The sequence below is a fragment of the Ceratotherium simum genome, chromosome 17 (genome assembly GCF_057802395.1).
Source record: "Ceratotherium simum simum isolate JZ-2026a chromosome 17, ASM5780239v1, whole genome shotgun sequence".
Taxonomy (NCBI): Eukaryota; Metazoa; Chordata; class Mammalia; order Perissodactyla; family Rhinocerotidae; genus Ceratotherium; species Ceratotherium simum.
The window spans coordinates 60,252,530-60,273,937 of record NC_141916.1 but is presented as its reverse complement, the minus strand read 5'-3'; the positions used below and the strand labels follow the sequence as shown (position 1 = coordinate 60,273,937).

The window sequence follows — 21,408 nt, the reverse complement described above, 5'->3', positions numbered from 1 at the left end:
ATAGCTGAGGAAATGTTCAAGTATTACTTGACCAAGTTTGATTTTTCTTTTAGTCCACTAACTCTTCAAAATAACAATAATGGGATGAAATAATGGATGTCAGAGAAAAAAAGAAATAGACTCAGTATCACCCACGGTAAGAGGCAGGTGTGAACCATTTGCTACTGGGGACCTCCCTGGTCCCTTCTATCCCAGGCGATATCTAGTGATTGAATCAAGTGCTTCTTTAGCACTTTTATGATCTATTCTCTCCCCAGGAACATCTAACTAGCCATTTGGTAGTTCAGAATGAAGCCAGCTCTGGGGTTTCCATTCATTGCTATACTTGAAAATCTTGATCCATCTTTCCCATGTTCATTAGACTTGCCCCTTGGACTTGAAGGCAAATGCATTCTTCTGAGTGGAAGACCCCATTTCCCCAATTTCCATGGAAACTCTCTCTAGACTGGTTCAAATCCAGCAGCATCAAAGCAGCACCATGCAGATTCAATACTTTAGACTTCTAGGGGTTTTCAAACACCAGCTTGGGCATCAGAATCTCCTGGGGAGCTTTTTCAAAATGCAGATACTGGGACCTAACTTTGGAACTTCTAATTCAATGACTTGGAGGGAAGTCTGGGCATCTTCATATTTAGAAAGCTTCATATTTTATGCTAAAACACTTTGAGATTTGAGAGTCTGTGGGTTTAGAGATACAGGCCTAGAGGCAAGGAGGAGGAATGCTGAAGGGGGAGGAAACAAGAGGGATAGGGAGGAAGAAGGAAGAAAGGAAGAAATGGCCGTAGAAAGGTCAAAGCAATTAGAGAAACTGTCTGAAAGCAGGAGCATTGGGCTGGGAGGTGCTTCCATCATGAATACCATCATGAATACCAAAGTATGAGGCTCTGTTTCAGCTTTAGGGGTGTGGGTGTGGGTGTGGCCATTTCAGAAAGGTGCTGGGAAAATCAGAGAAAGGCATGTCCCACGAGCCTGGGACTGTTCCTTCACCTCTGACACTTTTTCCATTCCCAGCCTGAGCTCTATTACACACACCCCAGGGGAGAAAGCACAACACAGCTGCCGAAAATTGGTAGTTGCAGTTGTGTGCTTCTTCTCATTCCCCACTCTGTCATTGTGGCAGTATTTCTTTGGGTCACATCTGCCTGGTGGGGTATCAATGATTTGTGGTGGGGGAGAGGGAGGGAGGGATGAAGGAAGATCACAAAAATACAGCAGGGCCATCAGCAAAGTAAATTATACCCATTCCCTCCAACCCCACACCCACCCACCCACTGCCACCCTGCCCTCAATTTGCTGCCATGGAAGGCGTTTCCATAGCAACTTAAGGCATGAGTTTGAAGCTCATGAGCTGAGGCTCCAAAGCACAGTTCTATAGAATCACATGTTCTATGGCCCATAGGCAGAGACTGCCCATTTTCAGAAGGATGTTTCTGTCCTTGGCTAGCCAGAGGGATCCACCCAAGGTAGAAGGACGAGTTAGGGCCACTTGGGAATTTCATCAGCTTTGCTAAATGAAATAAATTTGCCTAAGTATAATGAGTTCAATTCAGGCAAGTTTCAAGTAGTCATTTGCAGAGAGGTACAAATTTCATAGCAACACTGGGTTTTAGGATGTCAACCATAAGGTAAAAACTGGGAAAAGAGGGTCTTTGAATCAATAGGACATGGTGCTTATAAAAAACTTAGAAGATACAATACCCTGTATCACATCTCTGTGCTGTTACAAAACTCTTCTGATTCAAGAAGAAGTCAACCCCTCTCTTGGCATTAGCTCCTTTCTCTCTGGCAGCTCTGCTTGATGGGAAGGCATTCACTTCCCTCTCACTCTTCCCTGCTTTAGTGTGTAGACACTGTTCCCTCAGCAGTCTCTTACATTGTTTTCAGGATGGCCAAATAAATTTGACTATTTGCAAAATTCTGAGTGAGATGGTATTTTCACGACCAGCAACAAGCATTTCTCACCCAAATGCTGGAGAACAACGCTGGATTCTGGCAAGTCATTTCTCATGCTGAAGTAGGAGACACTACAAAGAATTATATTTTCTGCAGTTTTCACAAATAATGGACTTGACTCTGCCAGAATGGAGACAGCTCAAATATGGTATGTGTATTTGCCTGTGGGACAGGCTGTATATAAATCTGGCATTTCAACGGCTCAAAGATTGGCAAAGTACTGTTGGCTGCTGGATAACAGAAGGGGCATCTTTAAAGTAAAGGAAGATTTACTGTTGATTGGTTGACACTTAAGAAGTGGTATTTCTAAATATGCATCACATAACCAGCAGAGTGTTTTGTCAGCAGTGAAAATGATGCCAATGTACTTGTCTGATGGACTGTGTAATGATGAAGTAAGATTAACATGAGAAATAAAAATGTAATAGCATGCCATAATGCTACAAAATTCAATAAAAATGGTTTCTTTTTAGTAGACCAGGCCTGGCTTTTCTCTTTAGCCCTAGAAATTAATAACTGTGCCCTCTAGCTCTCTTTTGGGGAGAGAGGCAAGACAAGGATAAGAACAGAAGGAACCCTACAGTGGGAAGAGGGGTTGAATAGAATCTTGTGTCAGGCTTGGTCAGCTCATTCACAGAGCATTGGCGGCATGCCAGTGTTTCTCACTACGGCAGGACAAACTGAAAGATGACAATTCTCTTAGGCTGGTGGGTAGAGAGGGAGACTCATTGGGTTAACCTTTCATGCTTTGTTTCTCAGGCAAGACCTGGAATAAATCAAAGACTCTCGTCAACCATTCCATCCAGGTGTGTATGGGGCCACAAAATCATGGGGAAGATGGAAAAGGGAGGTGTCAAGGAAAGGCTCGCAGTCTTCTGGACTCCCTTCCTCTGCCCATCCCAAGCTACGTACCCAGTACAGCACGTCAGTCCAGCCCTCCATGGTGATGCACTGGAACACCGTCAGCATGGCGAAGGCAAAATTGTCAAAGTTGGTGATGCCATGCTTGGGCCCATCCCACCCGGGCCTGCACACAGTGCCGTTCTGGCACTGCCGCCCGTGGCCTGTCTCCAGAGCACAAGGGGAAGGATCGTCTTCTGCTGGAACATCTCAAATGACCAGGGAAAAAGAGAAGGAAGTAGCGGGGAGGGAGAGGGATGGGCAGAAAAAGAAGAAGAGAGGAGTTAGAGAGAAAAGTGGTAGGATGAGGTTGATGAGATAGGCAAAACAGCCACAGCAACAACAATGCAGACCCAGTTTTCATGAATTTCCCCACACATGAGTGAAACATAAGGAACTAGGTATTCATTTTAGGCTGCCATCGATTTAGAAGGTCAGTACTTTCAACTAATTGTAAAACTGTATTTTAACCTTAGTAATTGATTTCAAAGACAGTAGGGCTATTGCCCATTCTGTTGTAACATGTCAGTATCATAGCCAAATGACAAACCAAAGAAAAAATGATGATGTAACCACTTCCAGTGGAAAATATTCTGGAAAACGACAGGAAGTCTGCGTTTTCTTTTTTTGGTGGTAAAGTATCTATGGACACTTCCACTGGAATACCAAAGTTTAGAGTGAGGGCAATACTGATTGGAAGATTCTTTCACATAATTAGCCAACAGACTCCATCCAGTAATACTTTCTGGCTATATATGGGTTCATTACATATTACATGATGCATTACCAGGGATGCAAGTCACTTTATGGTGGAAGCCTTATAGAGATGAAGGATACAAGATCAACTACTCTGTCTTCATACAACTCCTGAGTACAAACACTACTGGCTGTACTTCACATATGTCATGTGGAACCTGGTGGCACTGCCCTTTGCTCTCCAGCACTAATATCTTTCAGAAGAGAAGAATCACCTTCTGACCTCTAATCAGGACAAAGTGGCAGTGGGTGACAGGGAGAGGACTCCATAGGTATGGACAGGGCCGTTTCAGGAAACATATCTACTGTGGCTACAGCCAGTGCTTGGGCTAATTCCACATGCCGGGAATGGCTACTAGAAAATTAATGAGTTAAGATGTGGTTTATATTTTTGGTGTGGAAATCACTGGTAAATTGAAGTAAGTCTTGACTGATGTAACAATTTCCATTACGGTAAAATACTGAGAAAGTCTTGGCCCCAGCTGTGGAAGATAATAGTGTGGAATTCTCAGAAGTTCATGAAATTAAGGACATTGTTTCATGCTTGTAGAACGTAACAGTAATAAACAGACTAGACCTCAGTTCCAACAAATGATCACCTCAAACAACAGTGAAAATATGCCCCCAGAGGGAGATTTGCTTATAGCTCTTCATTTGGAGAAAACAGGTCACCCAGGATCTTTCCTTGCTTCATATGTATCAAAACAACCACAAGTGTCCAGTACCTCCATACTGAAGACTATTAGTTGGCTGGCTGTTCTCATTTTGTGGCTTCAACCTCTTCACTCCCAAGAGGAAGATAGAAAGAGAAACATTAATCCTTAACTAAGAGATAATTCTTAGGAGAATGGAGTTGAGCAATATGGTTGAAAATATATGCTGGATTGTGTCGTCTTGGCTTTTTTTTCCTCTTTCTCTTTTTAACAGCTTTATTAAAATATGATTTACATGCTTTCCAATTCATCAATGTAAATGTACAGCTTAATTATTTTTAGTAAATTTACATAGTTGTGCAGCCATCGCCACAATCCATGTTAAAACACTTCCATCACCCACAAATCCCCATGTGCCTGTTTGCAATGCGCTCCTATCCCCAGCAAATGGGAGGCTATAAAAGGAGAGAAATTAAAAAGTGAGTTTCAACCTGGCAACCCGATCTGCTTCCTGTCTCTATAGCTTTGCCTCCCTAGAAATTCCACGTAAAGGGAATCATACAATATGTGGCTTTTTGTGTCCCTCTTCTTTCACTTGGTGTAATGTTTTGAGGTTCACCTCTGTTGTTGCACATATCAGTACAGTCTGTTCCATTTTACTGCTGAGCAGTACATTTCATTGCATGTTGACCCATTCACCAGCTGATGGATATCTGGACTGTTTCTAGGTCTGGGCTGCCTTGAATAGTGCTGCTTCCTGCTTCTTCTTGGCCTGGAGCTCCAGGCTGTGTGAGTCCTTGTGTGATGACTGAGGTGCTCACTGGCCCCCGGCATCAGGGGAGGGAATGACAGTGTTGCACCACGTCCGTACTCGGTTTCTGGCTCCAGGAAGGCTCTGGTCGGTGAACTCGAGCCACAAGTGTTTGTAACTTTTGAAATTTCGAAATCTTTGGAGATTTGGATGTGTGTTTAAACAATGGGAGGCTATAAAAGGAGGGAAATTAAAAAGTGAGTTTCAAACCTCAAGAATACATTAAAAACTGGATAACAAGCGCCTAAAAAATTGAGAGTTGATAGACTGGAAACCAAGAGCCAAACAGATCGTAAATTCTGTTAGGTTCTCACTCATTTGAATGATGGCTTTCCAGAGTAATGTGCTCAGTCACTGTGATAAAAGTGCCGGAATGATATGGAAGATGAAAAGAGAAGGTGAAAAAATAAAGGGGAAACATGCATTCCTTTTCTCCTGTTCTGCTTTTTAGTGCAATCAAGATGCTGTTAATCTGGCATTGCAACTGCTAATCTGACAGCTTTCCCTGTGATCTCAATACCTGACATGGGCAGAAATAAGGAAAAGGTAAAGGTTGCCAAAGTGAGTTCTGAGTGTCCTTAAGGAAGAAAAACACATTTTGGGTTTTTACAAATATATATGCTGAAAAGAAAACTGCATCAAGGGGAAGTGATCTCATTAATAAAAGAGAAAGGGATGAGATTGAGGACGATTATCTAAAGGCTCAAGTGCCACTCTGCTATTTTAAATCTGTCTTGAACAACAACAAAAAAGATTTGAGAACAATTAAGAAGCAATGATAATCTGGTAAAAATAGGTATCTATAAAAAGCATTAAAGGGAACACTTGAAAAATGTGAGCACACACAAATCAGCAGTCCTCGCGACATGCATGCGGGGGTGAGGGGAAATGAGCTTGAATGTGAAAATGTGTTGGTTTTCTTCCTCAGGATCATGAAGGCCCAGGCAGGGAAGTGGGAACACGAGGCAGGAGAAAGAAACAAAACAGAAGTGAAGACAGGGAGATTCATTCTGGAAAGTCCAAATTAGGTTTTCAGTAAAATAATGGAGGCAAAGATTAGGAGAGATTTTAGAAACGCAGTTAATACCAGGAAGAACATAAAATCCTGGGAGAGTGCCAGTTAGGGGTTCCAAGGAGAAATCACCAAAGACAAAATCCATTTCTCTTTTAGGATCCAACTTTAAGGAGTGAATAGACTGAAAGTGATTTCATTTCTAGGTTTTAGCCAACCAATTCTTTGCCAGTCTCAGGGGTAATTATTGTGTTTGGGAGAGTGATTCAGAGTGACTTGGCTTGGAGCACCATCAAACAGATGGGACGACCAGAAACAAAAGGTACTTGCATATGGCTACGATCTGCTGAGGAATGAGGAAGGCGCCTTGCAGATGCCGCAGGGATTAGGGAACAGCACCTTTTCTGACACCGCCTCTCCCGGGGACGGGAAGGGCAGCCTAGAGGCAGAATAATGGTTCACCTGGCCAGTTCCAGAGCTTTCTTTATGGATTTTATAGGAAACATGGCTCCAGATCCACTGTATCCTAAAATGTGCAAGCACATAAAATTCACAGTGTGAGAAATAATCTCAAAGTGTAAAAAGAAGAATTTGATGTAAATTCCACTAAAAAATTATAACAAGGGCTCACAAGCACTTTTGTGTAATCTAAATTTGTAGAAAAAATATGGTAATTCAATCCAAAGTCTGAAATTAAAAAAAAAAAAATCATCCATTCCAAAGGTGGCACAAAACTCTCCAAAACCCATGGGACTGCAGGTTTTTGGCCTTCTACTCTATGGCTGCCTTGAGTGTGTCCAGATTCCTATACATTTTTTCTTCCTCATCAGTGTTAGTCACTGTGTGGGTAGAAGCGGCTCTGATGACAGCGGTATCGTGTTCTCTTGGGAGCAATGGAGTGGGTCCCTGGCTTGTCATCAGATAGTAGGTTCAGGAATGAGGAGATAAGTGAGCTTCTGATTGCAGAGTGTTGAGAGGAAAGGCTTCTGCAGCCAAGTGTCCTCGGCCCCTCTTCCCAGCAGGGAGTCTGGCTCCACACAGAGCGTGAGGTCACCTTCCCAGGGGAGCTGGCAGGCCTCCTCTCTCTAGAACTCCTCTCTCAGTGTCTGTCCTCTGACAGCCTGGCTCCCCAGGCTATGGTAGTTTCAAGATGGGAGCCAACTTCTCTTCTGAACTTGGGGGGTAAAGGTAAAACCCCCCACATAGATAATCTGATGTGTCTTCTTGCAGGAAGCAGGCAATGCCTCAGGTACTTTTCCTGGTCCTGTTTATCATCAAGGATGGACAACAATATGGTCCTAAATTGGCCACTCCAATTGGTGAGGCCAGTTCTGGTCTTTTTCCTAAGAGCAGGGAGGCTACTAAAAGTCTCAGCAGGCCTGAGGTGGCCTTTTCACCAGGCCATCTGGCTGCAACACAGAGCAGACATTCCCATCCTCTGTCTCCTTGTCTATCACGCCCACCATTTTCTTGCCATTTGAGGCCACTGGAGGCCTGACAGCAAAGCCCAGAGAGTTCCAACCAATCTTCAGGGTTGCTTGCTGGCACGGGCCCTTAGAGGATCCTGCCACCAGCTGAAAACACACATTTGCTGTTTTCCCCGTAAGATGATAGAAACCATGTGCAGTTCTGGGAGCAGTTCTCCTTAGCTCAGTGGTGCACAGACATATGGTTGCAAGGCAGAGTTGCGTCTTTGGCTGTAGGGCAGAATTTTACCATCTCACTCTCCCCCATCTGGTATGCTGTTGGTGAGAGCCACACCATCGCCCATCGCTGAAGTGATGGGGGTCTTTGAGACTCGGTATCCCTGTGACTGCCTGAGGAGTCTGGGTCAAATAGTCATCGATCATTTCAACACAACAGGAGAACAGCTCTTCAGCAGGTCTTAGAAAGAGCTCTAACAAACCACACAACTAACATAAATGTATGGGTTTGGGGCTAGCTACAGATTGAACTGAACAAAAGGAATGATTTGAATTAAAATCAGGGGAAAATATTATTCACTGCACTATTTGCAATTTCTTTAAGCAAGGCTGGAAATCTCAGAATTTTAGCTAAAGGCAAGACCTATTTGCTTCAATTTTAAAGAGCTTCTATTGTTTTTTTAACGTGATAGGTTATTTTATATAATTATGACCCAAGTAATTTGGAAATTCTCTCTTGAGTGAAAAAACAGTCTCCTCTTAAACAGAGTCTTCATCAACTGAGTAAAAAACAATTGTGTGAGTCTGTGACTATTGGTTTATAGTTTGTTGTTTTTTCTTTTGACTGTGGCCATGTGGCAGGGATATAGAAATCTTGTAAATACCCAGGCAATCAATCCAGTCAAACCAGATCATACAGACCAGTTACTCTATTCTGGTTTCTGAATATAAATAACCCATTTCATTCCTTGTTGTATAGATGCTGTCCCTCCTCACGCCCTAAAGCAAGAGGGGTCAAATTTAATTTAACGCCTGGGTTGAATGAGAATGAGAAGCAGTACAGACAGAGAGAAATGACGCATCCTCTAGTGTGTCAGCCAGATGCTCCCCTTTCTGCACCAAGATGCCAAAAACTAAGAGGAAAGATGTTGTTTGAAAAAAAAATTCACATCAGTTTAACATTGCTAACCCATTGGGTTTTTTTTTAATTTTTATTTTTTGGGTGAGGAAGATTGGCCCTGAGCTAACATCTGTTGCCAATCCTCCTCTTTTTGCTTGAGGAAGGTTATCACTGAGCTAACACCTGTGCTAATCTTCCTCTACTTTATATATGGGACGCTGCCACAGCATGGCTTGATGAGAGGTGCATAGGTCCACGCCCGGGATCCAAACCCATGAATCCCGGGCTGCCAAAGTGGAGGGCAGGAACTTAACTACTACGCCACTGGACTGGCCCCAGAGTGGGGCTAATTTTTCAACAAGCTTTTGTGTTAAACTACTTTATATGTTTGTTTAAAAGCCTTGTCAATTTCTGTTTAAATTTTTTTTTAAAGGTCAACCTGAGATTTCAGTAACATAAGACAGCAGTTTGTAGCATATCCCACAAGCCAAAACTCTAGTCCTACTCAGGGAAGTGCTTAATGAGCCAGCATTGCTTGTTAAATACATTGATTTATGGAAGGAACATGGAGAGAGAAGTCTTGAAAAGGAATGGACTGCAAAAGTCATGAGGTAGACTTAAACCTCCCGGGGGAAGAGAAGTTTTGTTGCTGGAAGGAGGTGACTTGATGCCCATCGCCCACCCCCACCCTGGGATGGGGGCCGGGAGATTCTGCCTACAAATGGAGATGCGGAAACATTAAGAGCAGAGGAGCCAGGATCAGCCCCAAAGGGTGAAAAGAACCCAGGGTTGTGATGGGAAACCCTGTTGGCTTAGAGCAAAGCTGCCTTCCTGAAAGGGCTTTTGATGACAAGCCACACTGAAGGACTGATGGAGCAGAGAGACACACAGTCACCAGGTTAGTTCTGATTCTTAAAACATGTGAGGTTGGCGAAGTGATGTTTCTTGAATTGCACACCCCATTTAAACAGTGTTTAGTAATGCTGGGCAAAGCTTGCATTTAGCTGTTTTAACAGAGATCTATTTTAGTAAAAACAAAAATTAGAACTGAGAGAAAAAGAATACCAATCTCTGCCTCTCACTTAACCATGGTATGAAAACACGGGCACTTGAAAGGAGGGGCCTCACCAGCACCACTGGTCATGTGGCAGCAGTATGCCCAGCTGAACGGAAAGTAGCCACGAGACAGCGAAGGCTCTTGAGAGCTGGCCACTCTGTGTCCTCCCTTACCTGCTATGCCCTCCTGGTTGTAGCAGGTCTTATGCATCTTTCCCATGAAGAGCTCCAGGCCGATAATAGCGTAGATGATGATGACAAATAGCACTAGCAGAGCGATATGCAGCAGGGGGACCATGGCCTTGATAATGGAATTCAGAACCACCTGGAGACCTACAATGACAAAATTATAGACAGTAACAACAGTGAGAACACCAGCTTCCATTAATTGACCAATTGCTATCTTGGATGCCATACTGACATGATCTCATGCAATTGTCTTAGCAACCCTACCAGTGATGCATCTCAAGCCTCATTTTTCAGATGAGGAAACTGAGGCTCAAGGTCACACAGTCAGTGAGTGACAGAGTGGAGATATAAATTCAGGTTGGCTTGACTTCAAATTTCTCTTGGAGGCACATGCAAATGAAAGGACTGGCAGATGCTGCACTTCCAAGGGGAAGAACATGTTGTTTCATCCAGAGCTACCCAATTTTCTAACATCCCATCTTAGAGACAACCTAGCATCTTTCTATCCTAGAGCAGTGTCTCAGTAAAGTGAGAGCTCACTTGGACTAGAGACAGCCATGCTAAGACTTATTTATTGTGTAAGGTGGGATTACTAGAGCCTATGGCTGACCCATCTGCTATAAAACATGGATCACCCTGGCTGTTGGCAGCCACGATGGTGGGACTACCTTTGCTGAAACTGACTCATACCTCCAGGATACATCTGGGTGGTGAGCCCTCTGTGAGAGGGTGGAGGAAATAGCTCTGAAGGCACCTTTTCTAGATTATGTGAGTGGACCTCTCTTCCTACAGACTTCTGACCAGGCCATCTTCCCTCAGGGCCCAAATCTGAAGAACGTTATAGCCTTTCATTCAAAAACCCCATTGAGGGGCTGGCTCCGTGGCGTAGTGGTTAAGTTCAAGAGCTCCACTTTGGCATCCTGGGGTTTGCAGGTTTGGATCCTGGGCATGGACCTACATACTGCTCATCAAGCCATGCTGTGGCAGGCATCCCATATACAAAACAGAGGAAGATTGGCATGGATGTTAGCTTAGGGCTAATCTTCCTCAAGCAAAAAAAAAAGAGGAAAATTGGCACAGATGTTAGCTTAGGGCTAATCTTCTAAGCAAAAAAATGAGGAAGATTGGCACAGATCTTGGCTCACGGAGAAAGGGTGAAGCTTCCTCAAGCAAAAAGAGGAAGATTGGCAACAGATGTTAGCTCAGGGCCAATCTTCCTCACACACAAAAAAAAAAGAAAGAAAAAAAACCATTGAAAGGAATTCATGTTTAATGGGTATGGAATTTTAGTTTGGGAAGATGAAAAAATTCTAGAGATAGATAGTGGTGATGGTTGTACAAAGTGAATATACTTAGTGCCACTAAACATTTAAAAATGGTTAAGAGGTAAGTTTTGATATGTGTATATGACCACAATAAAAAAATTTTTAAAAAGTACCCAGATCTCTTCAGGAAAAAAAAGAGTAAATGAAAAAAGCTGTTTAGCAATGGGTCTTGTCAGTGCACCCCAAAGGTCTGTAGGCTTGTACTGTTGTCTTACGGGGAGAAGGACCCCTTTACTTCTAAGCTCAATCATAAATAATACATCAAGAACGCTCCTCATTGCAAAGGGGATGTTGCAAGTTTTCATTTGCAAATGGCAGAAAGGTGGTTACCAGCAAGTCACCCCCAGATTACCCCCAGTCCCAGGAAAGCTTTATGTCAGCAGCAAACGCACTGTCTTCACATCCTAGGAGAGAAGTAGGAGAAAGGGCAGGTCTTTCTTCCTTAGTCTAGGCCAGTCGTGCAGAGAATCTTCTTGTGGCCACCTCTGACACACAAAATAGGATACCCACCTCTGAGTCACATCACACAGGGCACTTTTAGAGTCTCTCTGACTTACCCACCCAGCTGCAGATATCCTTCTAGTTCTCTGTGTATCGGGAGTTTCACCCACCGCCCTCTGCACTGAGCGAACAACAGCTGGGTCACCTCTCCCCAGACCCCAAGGCAGTCACTGGCTCTGTGATCGGGTGGAGTGGTTTTCACAAGGCTAATTAGAAGAATTCTCCCCAGCTATTAAGCCAAGATGGGGAGAGGAAAAGAAAATAAGAGAAAAGCTAGAATAATTTTACCTGTGAATTAATGAGAGTGCTTTGCAGCCTCCCATTAGAACAAGATGATTTTTCAGATCCCAATGATTCCATTAATTAGCAAGTTGTACACACATTAGTGTTAAAGTATGTGAAGCCACGGAGAAAGTTGAAAACTGAAATGCAAAGCAATTTTCCAAGGCCTCTGCTCAGGGGGAGAGCACTCTAAGTGCTACTCACAGAAGGGGGAGGGAGATCCCTACATCTGGGGACCCAGGCCACCAGGGGCCTTAATGATCAGACCTTCAGGGACACGGCCTTGGATGTCAAGAAAATGGTGGGAGGCACAGGATGGGAAACTCACCTCTGTGCCATGGCTAGAGCGTCTGCTCTTTGGATAAAGACCAGAATCTTTCTCTGCCCTATGGGCTGGGTCGGGTCTGGCCTTGCCCACCGCTCCACCCACTCCCATCCCGTGCCCCTCACTCTCTGGACTCCTGGTCAAACGGCTTTTCTTTTAGACTCAAATATGCCATACTTCCTCCCACCACGGGGCCGTCATGCATGCTGTTCCCTCGCCCGGGAATGCTTTTCCATAATTCCCCGGCTACTTCTCTTATGCTTAGGCTCTCAGCCCAAGTGTCTCTCTTCTGGGATCCCTCCCCAAGCTCTCAGACCAGAGAAGTTTCCTTTCTTTCTTTCCTTTTTTTTTTTTTGTGAGGGAGATCATCCCTGAGCTAACATCGTGCTAATCCTCCCCTTTTTGCTGAGGAAGACTGGCTCTGAGCTAACATCTATTGCCAATCCTCCTCCTTTTTTTCTTCCCCAAAGCCCCAGTAGATAGTTGTATGTCGTAGCTGCACATCCTTCTAGTTGCTGTATGTGGGACGAGGCCTCAGCATGGCCGGAGAAGCGGTGTGTTGGTGTGCGCTCGGGATCCAAACCCGGGCCGCCAGCAGCCGAGCGCACACACTCAACCGCTAAGCCACTGGACCGGCCCAAGAAGTTTCCTTTCTTATATGTCTTCTTGGAACCATTTCCTTTCCTTTGAGCATTAGTTTCAGTTTGGAATTATATGTTCATTATGTGTTTTGTTTTTTTCTGAGGAAAGTTCATGCTGAGCTAACATCTGCGCCCATCTTCCTCTATTCTGTATGTGGGATTCAGCCACAGCATGGCTTCATGAGCCTTGAGTAGGTCCCCGCCCGGGGAACTGAACCCCGGGCCACGGAAACGGAGCACACGAACTTAACCACTAGGCCACGGGGCCAGCCACTCATTAAGTGGTTTTTGAACATTTGTATCTGGGCTGAGTGTTGTGAAGACGGGGACTGCTGGCTCCTTTCCCCATGATCACTAAGCCTGAGCTTGGTGCTGAGGGCGGGTGGCTCTCAGTAGGTGCCAGTGAGGAGTGACAACACTGGAATCTGAGAAGCGCCACTGCTCCCACAGAGCTCTGGGGCTTTCGCAACTGGGGTCTGCTGGACAGGCAGGTATGTAAGTGGACAGGCGAGTTTCAGGGGCCCGCAGGCTCCGGCAGAGACTACTGGGCGGCTGCGGAGAGGCCTGCAGCTTCATTTCAGCCCTCAGGGACGCCAGCGCAATCCTGAAGTGTGCTCTGTGCCCCTGTCCCTGCCTTGGGGGGCGGCCACACCCTGATCTGAGCACGAATACCAGAAAACTGATTCTCTAGACTCCTTCCTCCAGCCAGTTACCAAGTCCTGCCAGTTTGATTTTGAAGTATTTTAGACGAGTATAAATTACTTTTACTATATAAATAATACATACTAATTATAGAGAAAATGGAAAACACTTATTACAGAGAAGTTAGAAAACACAAGGAGCAAAAAGAAGACAGAAAGCATCTATTATCCCACCACTCAGGATAACCATGTTGTTAGCCTTTTGGTATATACTTTGGACATTTTGGTCCGTGACTCGTTTTCCTCCTCTCTGTCCCCTGGGTGTTTGTCATGGGGTTAACTGGTCTCTCTCCACTCAGCTTTGCCCGATCTCGCACTGCAGTTAGAATGCTCTTACCAGAGCACAAGTTGGAAGGTGTCACTTCCCTGATGGAAGTCCTCCAGTGACCCCTGTCTCCTATAGGTGAAGCCCACCTGCGCTGGCACCACAGTCTGATTGCAGCCAATCCCAGGTGACACCTTACATTCTGGCAACCTGCCAAACTGTCTGAACTCCTCTGGCTTCCTGCCTCCTGATCACAGCACATGCTGTTCCCCTGACTAGAATGCCATTCCTTGCCTAACTGAGAGCTCCTGGAGCCTCATCATGTCCTCTCTGCTCTGTATCTCAGCACACAGTAGTGACTCAGTGCACACGGAGCTAAATCACATTTGTAAGCACAGGCTGCCTTCAGAAGACAGAAACCACAATGAGAAAGGAACTGGAAACCATGTCATCCCATGACCTTCAGGAAGACACTGACGGTGTATTGTCAGGAAAAGATGAGACTCGTGGAGTGGGAAAAGCGCAGGCAGGGAGGGGCTAGCAATGATTTTCACATGATTTACACTGTTATTTTGAGGAGGAGGAGTTAGATAAATTCTGTATAACCATAGAGATGGAGCCAGGACGAACTAGAAAGTATCCAGGAAAGATTTAGGTTCAACACAAATAAAACTGTCCAAGAAACAGACCTATCTGGGGGTGGAGTGGGGTGCTTTAAGAGGTAGCAGGTTCCCATCCTCAGAAGTATTCAAGCACTGACTGAATAAGTTCTTGGAGGAGGTGCCTTGGTGGGGATTCAGCCATTGGTGAAGGATTGCCCTGGCACACTGAAGCCCCCTAGACCCTCATTAACATGTTCTGAAACTTGCTGTGGGTCAGATGCAGTTCTGCACACTCTACTTGGATTATTCCATTTCTTCCTGGCAACAACCCTATAAAGTAGGTACTATTATTAACCGTATTTTACAGATGAGAAAAGCGAGTTTGAGACAGGTTAAATGGCCTGCCCATAGTTACACAGCTGGTGAGTGGTAGCATGGGGTTCAGTGCCAGGTGGCCTGGCTTCAGAGCCTGCGGGCTTCACCACTATGCTAAATGCCTCCCTCTGCCCCGTAGACTGTGGCTCTCAGCCTCCCTGATCTGTGTCTACAAAGCAGTAACACATGCTTACAACATCTGCAGGGAAGGTGGGAAGCCCAGTCCCTGCTCCCAGGAGAGCCCAGATGTTTCCAAGGTCAGTGCAGGAAAGGCTTCTAGTTTCTGCCTGCTTTCCTCATAGTTAGCCTGTGACGGCAGAAGCCAGGCTGGTGTGTGAAGGCATGGCGCCAGAATTTCTTTTTTTCTCCATTCCATCAGACAGAATTTGGCTCTCAAGGCCTAGAGGCTTAATAGCTTCTTCTTGGAATTGGCTCACAGCTATCCCAGAAAGAAGTTCCTCCAGCTCAACTTCTCATTGGGAAAATACAGCAACATTTCTCCACCCAAGTGTTCTCCTCAGATAGGCCATGCTTATGGCTAATAAGCAATTGCTAGGCCCTTCTTCAGGCCGGCTGCCCATGCTGGTGGAAGCAAACGGGTCCTACACAAGCCTGGTGAAGCAACTGCTGTAAAATGCTCTGTGAACACAAGATCATTCTAGGCCCACACATATGATGAGGCTATTCTCTTAGCCCTGAATCAGGATATGCGAGCTGACAAAATGCACGTGCACTTATGGGGACAGCAGGATAGAATATTTGATATGAGAACTATACTGGAAAATTTGGAACACATGGTTCCACACAGGGATTAAACACATAATCTAGAAATCCAGTCTCTGCTAATTTGCAGTTCATGTCAGGTGACCTCTTGGTGGATGGAAAAACTCCCAGGACGCCTGGCTGCCACACCTTCCAGGGAAACGGGGCTTTGGGAAGTAGCATCATTAAATGATGGGATTAAGAAAAGGATAGAGATGGAGGTTAGCTGGCATATGTGGCTCTTCCTTTCCTCTCTCTTATGTTGCTGTAGGGCCCTGGACAAATGCCTGCATTCCTTTTGGGTTCCAACTTGGAAATTCCAGGTTAGGAAAGGGTTAGAGGATCTGAGCATATAAATCATCCCTTTTTTCCTAAAAATATCAAAAGAAGCTATCAATTATGGAGAGCAAAACCTGGCATCTTTCTTTAAGATAGTGTTGAGATTAGCCTGAGAATTCTCAGATTGACTAAAGTTGGTTCTTCCACACCCCTTATGGCCGGTCCACCACTATGGACACACAGCTAAGGCCACATCACACACTCTTTTGTTTTATAAAAGAGCATCTCACGGAGCCCTGCTTTGGTGATGAATTGTTCTGCTCAGGGCCTCAGGGGTAATGTCAGGAAGGAGTTTGAAAATGATTTTATGAGCAAGAGCCTGAGAAAAAGGAAAATGAAAACTTACTGGGGCTGAAAGGTAACGTGCAGAAGTGCTGTCTGATCAAGAGCCAGGCTGAAAGGCTGTTTTTTTCATGTAGACTCTACTCCCATCCTCTCCTCTTTTGAATTCAGCTTTTAAGTCATTCTGGTGTAAAATGGGAGGGGGAAAGGGAGAAAAAACTGAAGCCCCCAAATTGGAGATCTTTGCTAATGTTAGTTTGATTTCATTGTTCAGATTCCACATTGACTTATAGCCTTTTTGTTGGTGGCTGGGAATATACATTTCATGTTCCCAACTACAACATTCAGACTCTATGTTTCTAGCCAAGCATTAGGAAAGCAATAAAAATGATCAAAGAGGCCTGATTACAGAATCCTTAAGGAAGCAATGCTGAGAGTCACTGAACTAGAAGAGAAGTTTGGGTTTAGCGTGACGGTGGTAGATACAGGTTTCTCATAGATGGACTCACAGTTTGTCAGAACAGGAAGAGGACTTTGGGATCACCTAACTCAACGCCTTAATTTTCACTCATTCAAAGGATACTTATTGAGCTATGTTCTATGGGCCACCTGCTGTGCTAGGGATGGGGATATGGTGGTTAATAAGAGGCCTGGAGGCCTTGCCCTCACAGAGCTTGTAGTGGAAGCCAAACATTAATCAAATAATCATACAATCGATATATAATTACAAACTCTGTTAAGAGCTTTAAAGGAACAGAACAGGGAATCATGAGGGTCCTCCTCCTGCACAGAGGGCGGAAGAAGGCTGCCTCAGGAAGTGATGCTTAAGCTGAAAGCTGAACGATGAAGATGAAGATGACCTGGCCTGGTGAGTGGGCAGGTAGATCAGTCCAGGCAAAGGGGTCTGTAAGTTCCACGTGAGGAAGGTTGCCTGGATGGCTCTCCCATCTGTCAGCCTCATGCTTTTCCCTTGGCTTTGTTCTGCCTCTTAAAAGAAATTACTGGAAGAAGATTTGAGAAACCAGTTGACTGCTGCTGTTTGAAGAGTGAGGAAGCAGAAATCACTTTCAGTTTCAGAGAAAACAATTCAGGAAGCACATGAGAAAGGCTCTCCTGACAACGTCCTCATTTGTAAAGTGGAGGAAGTAATCCCCATCCTACACCACACAGGGAGCAGAGGAGGGCAGGAAATTGGGCCAAGAGTCCGCTACTTCTTTGCTGGCTCTTTTGGGGGCCACGTTCACCAGCAAGCTCTTGGCTGACTCAATCCAACTGAAGAGAGAGTTGTGGCACCGCATAAGATGCTGCCAACACTGAAAGCCTAGATGGAAAGAGATGTTCTGCCAACCACAAACCCAGAAAAAAATTCTTCTGAGATGGGACAGACCCCATTCCCGATGCCAGTGCTTTCCAGTGGAGTTACTGGTGGTTTGTTGCAGACTCAGGACCTCGCAGTGCATTAGGGCCCTCATTAAGAAGACATATTCCCATGTCCAGGACTGGGAGAGGAGTCAGGACTGTCCTCACTCTGGCCCACACTGGGGAGTCTAGAAAACAACTCCTTGATTTAAGCTGGCTGTCCTCTTTTTGAAGAATGGCGGGCAGAAAAACACACTGCTTAATCCAGAGGTCTGATTAGCTGAATGATGATTAACTGAGAGGCTGGTCCTACCAAAGTGCATTATACCTTCTATATTTTCCAACAAAGTTTTAACCGAATACAGATAAATGACAGAGTCACTAGATGGTGAGCCAATTCTAAGCTTCCTCACCAGCCTCACCTTGGAATTGGCTGCCATCTGGAAGGAATATATTCCCATTAAAACAGATGCTCAAGGAAAGAGCATTGTCTTTACTATGTCCCTTAAGCTGCATACAGCCCCGGACCTCACTCACCTGGGACCTGGGACACAGACTTTGAGGAAGTGTAGCTAAAACACCAACCCCTCCCAGGAGGGGCATCTAGAAGGAGGCTTTCCTTCTTCGGCTACTTCCTCTCTCTAAGTTAGCCCTGGCAGAAATGCTATCAGAGGAGCTCCCCCTTCCCTAATGGACAGAAACTGGGATACCCAGACAGTAGAAAGCTCTTCCTCTAAGGGTCGAGGTTGCCTTTCTCCACGCCACGACAGATAGCTATGCCTCCCTCACTTGTGAACCTACTGAGCACCTATGAAATACCCTGCCAATTGTCATGGGAGGTGGGGAGAAAGGGCAGTGCAATGCAGCGGTTAAGGCACAGGCACCCCTGGAATCAAACGACCGGGTTGAATGTTGACTCCACCACTTCTCAGCCCTGTGACCTTGGACAAGCTATTTGATCTCATCTTAAAGTGAGGATGATGATAGTACCTACCTCATAAAGTTGCTCTGAGGATTAAACAAGTTAATTCATCTCAAGTGCTCAAAACAACGCCTGGCTCATAGTAAATGCCATCATTATTGTAAGCGTAGTCAGGCTATCGGTGGGACCCTAAGGCAGTGAATGTGCACACGGGTTACCTGGGATCTTGTCAAAATGCAGATTCTGACTTGGGCCATCTGGGGTGAGGCCTGAGTTCTGCATTTCTGACCAGGCCCCAGGTGACATCAATGCTGCTGCTCCACCGGCCACACTTTGGGAAGCAAGGCTGTAGAGCATGCTGGTCATCCTGGGAGGCCACAGCAATCCTGTCCAGCCTTGCTGAGGCCTGAGACGCTCTTAGGCAGTCACTGGATTTTCACTGGAGCGGGGTGATCCTCACCACGTCACTCTTGTCGCGTACTTTGTATAATCGGTCAAGCATGTGAGATCAATGTTGGATGCAGAAAATACCACGCTCTAACTGGCATGAGGGTCCTACCGGCCGCTTACTAAAATTTGTATTTTCATTTTTTTCTAAACACGTGACCACTGCAGAGGGTGAGACAGGGAGACACATACCTACGCTGCCCCGCTGGGTAGCATGTGATGCATGCTAGTGCCTCTCCTGCCAGCAGCGGGAAACGCTCTGCACTGGAGTCACGGGAGGGACTGACGACAGTGGCCCAGTACTGCACGTCAGCTAGGAGCCACTCGACATCAACTTTCCCTCGACTCTGGGGCCTGTATCATCACCACTCTTACCAAGCCTGCATCCTCAAAGGTTACTTATAGCCTCCGACCGGCCAACCCACACTTTGACTGTGGCCATCATTTTCCTTGACCTGTTTGGTGCCACCTATTACTCCCCCCCTTTTTTTTTTTGCTTGAGGAAGATTAGCCCTGAGCTAACATCTGTGCCAGTCTTCCTCTACTTAGTATGTGGGTCATTGCCACAGCGTGGCTGATGAGTGGTGTAGGTCCACACCTGCGATCTGAACCTGAGAACCCAGGCTGCTGAAGCAGAGCACACGGAACTTAACCACTACACCACGGGGCCGGCCCCTGTTCCTCCCTTCTTTTTGAAACGCTCTTCTCTCCTTATCTCCATGACAGTGTACGATTTTAGTTCTTCCAAGTCCATACTTAGTTCTTTGCCTCCGTTCTTCCCTCCTTCCCTTCTGGACCTCTTTTAGTCTGGGGAATATTACAAAGACAAAAAAAGATGCAGCCTCTGTCCACGAGGAGCTTTCAGCTGGATGGAGAGGCAGACATGGAAACAGCCAATTGAAGAAACAGGTGATAATGTTCCTAAGAATTATGCCCAAAGACTTGTGGAAGCATAAAGGAGGAAGAGACCACCTCAACCTGGGAAAATAAGAAAAGAGTTCCCAGAGGAATGGACAAGTGAGCTGCATCAGCGGGTGAAGCTTCTTTCTGCCCTTTTATTCAGTTAGTCTTCTACCCTTTATGTGGCTCTCTCTAAACTCTGTTTCTCAGGAAATTCATTCACTTCACTCCATCCTAAAGGTTCAGTAGTCACCACCATTAGATGAATCCAAATTTGAAATTACATTTTCTTTGCCCCTTCTTCTGAGTTCAAGTCATGCATCTCCATAAGCCTACTAGATATTTCTACTGGGTTGTCCTGCCATCTCCTTACACTCAAGAAATCTAAACCTGAACTCATAGCCTTCTTCCTAAAACCAGTCCCCACAAGGCTCAAAGCTTGGCAGTCACTCTTGCTTACTTCTTCACCAAATGCAGACAAACATTCACCCACAGCATCCATCCTATCTACTCTTCCCACTGCAGCCACTGCTGTCCTTACCGTCTCCTGCCTGTGGCAGCCTGGGCTTCTTGTCTCTAGTTCCCTCCCACCCCAACTCATTCTGCACCATTGCCCCATTACGCATCCCAAAATTGCCCTGCTCAGAAACCTGCAGTGGCTCCACAATAGAGGGTAGACTCCAAATCCCCTTCTACACGATCTGCACACAGTAGGTACTCAAAATTTATTTGCAGAAAGAATGAAACCAGGTTACAAATATCAGAATAGTGGGTTCCAGCAAGAACCTGGAGTGGGAAGGAGAGTAGTCTGTGGAGAGGGCCACCTTGAGAGGAGCTGTGATGATACCTGCAGGGAAGGATCTGGGGACATAAGACCCTGACCTCCCACTCTTCCCTCCTGCTGAGCTCCTGCTCTGCTCCCCATTGACTGAAACCAACTGGAAGCCAGAGGGCAAGGCAGCCTTTTGACGTAGTCCATACGGCCAGCCCCCTAGGCCAGAGAGCAGAGTGGAGAAGGGTGGAGAGTAGATGTAGGTGGGGCAAATGGAACATTGTGGGGCAGACAGAACAGCTGGGTAGTTGGCAAAGTATCTTTGGCTTTCTATGTGCCACCATAACCACTCTATTAAACCAGGAGGTGTTACCCTATTTGTAGGGTTTCTGAGTTTTATGAGCCAAGAAGTCCCCTCCTAGAAAGGGTGATCAGATAAATGTCTTCTGACTCTAACTCGCTAGCCAACTCTGGGTCCTCATCTTCCAAAGTCATACTTGACTGGAATCTAGAAATGAATGCTCCAATCAGCATGTGGTTGTGACTATCATCATCATCATCATCATCATCATCATCATCATCATCATCATCATCATCTTCATCATCATCATCATCATCAGGTGGTGACTACTGGCTTACTTCTGATCTACATGAACCAGTTTGGACTGGCTAGAAATTGGAGGTGTGATGAACTTCACAGATCATGTTTTGTGCTTTCATTTGGCTAATGAAGC

General features: G+C 45.5%; 1 protein-coding gene across 3 annotated transcripts in view; it reads right to left on the bottom strand.

Annotated features, from left to right (window-relative positions):
* The window catches only part of CACNA1C (calcium voltage-gated channel subunit alpha1 C), a 714,534-nt gene that overhangs the window by 196,484 nt on the left and 496,642 nt on the right, over positions 1 to 21,408 (bottom strand). For all 3 annotated transcript variants that reach the window (XM_087442974.1, XM_087442975.1, XM_004438792.3), the window contains exons 6-7: positions 9,860 to 10,018; positions 2,866 to 3,062 (exon numbers count right to left, since the gene is read on the bottom strand). In XM_087442974.1, coding sequence (XP_087299100.1) covers positions 2,866 to 3,062; positions 9,860 to 10,018 — 356 coding nt within the window. The remainder of the gene's footprint in view (positions 1 to 2,865; positions 3,063 to 9,859; positions 10,019 to 21,408) is intronic.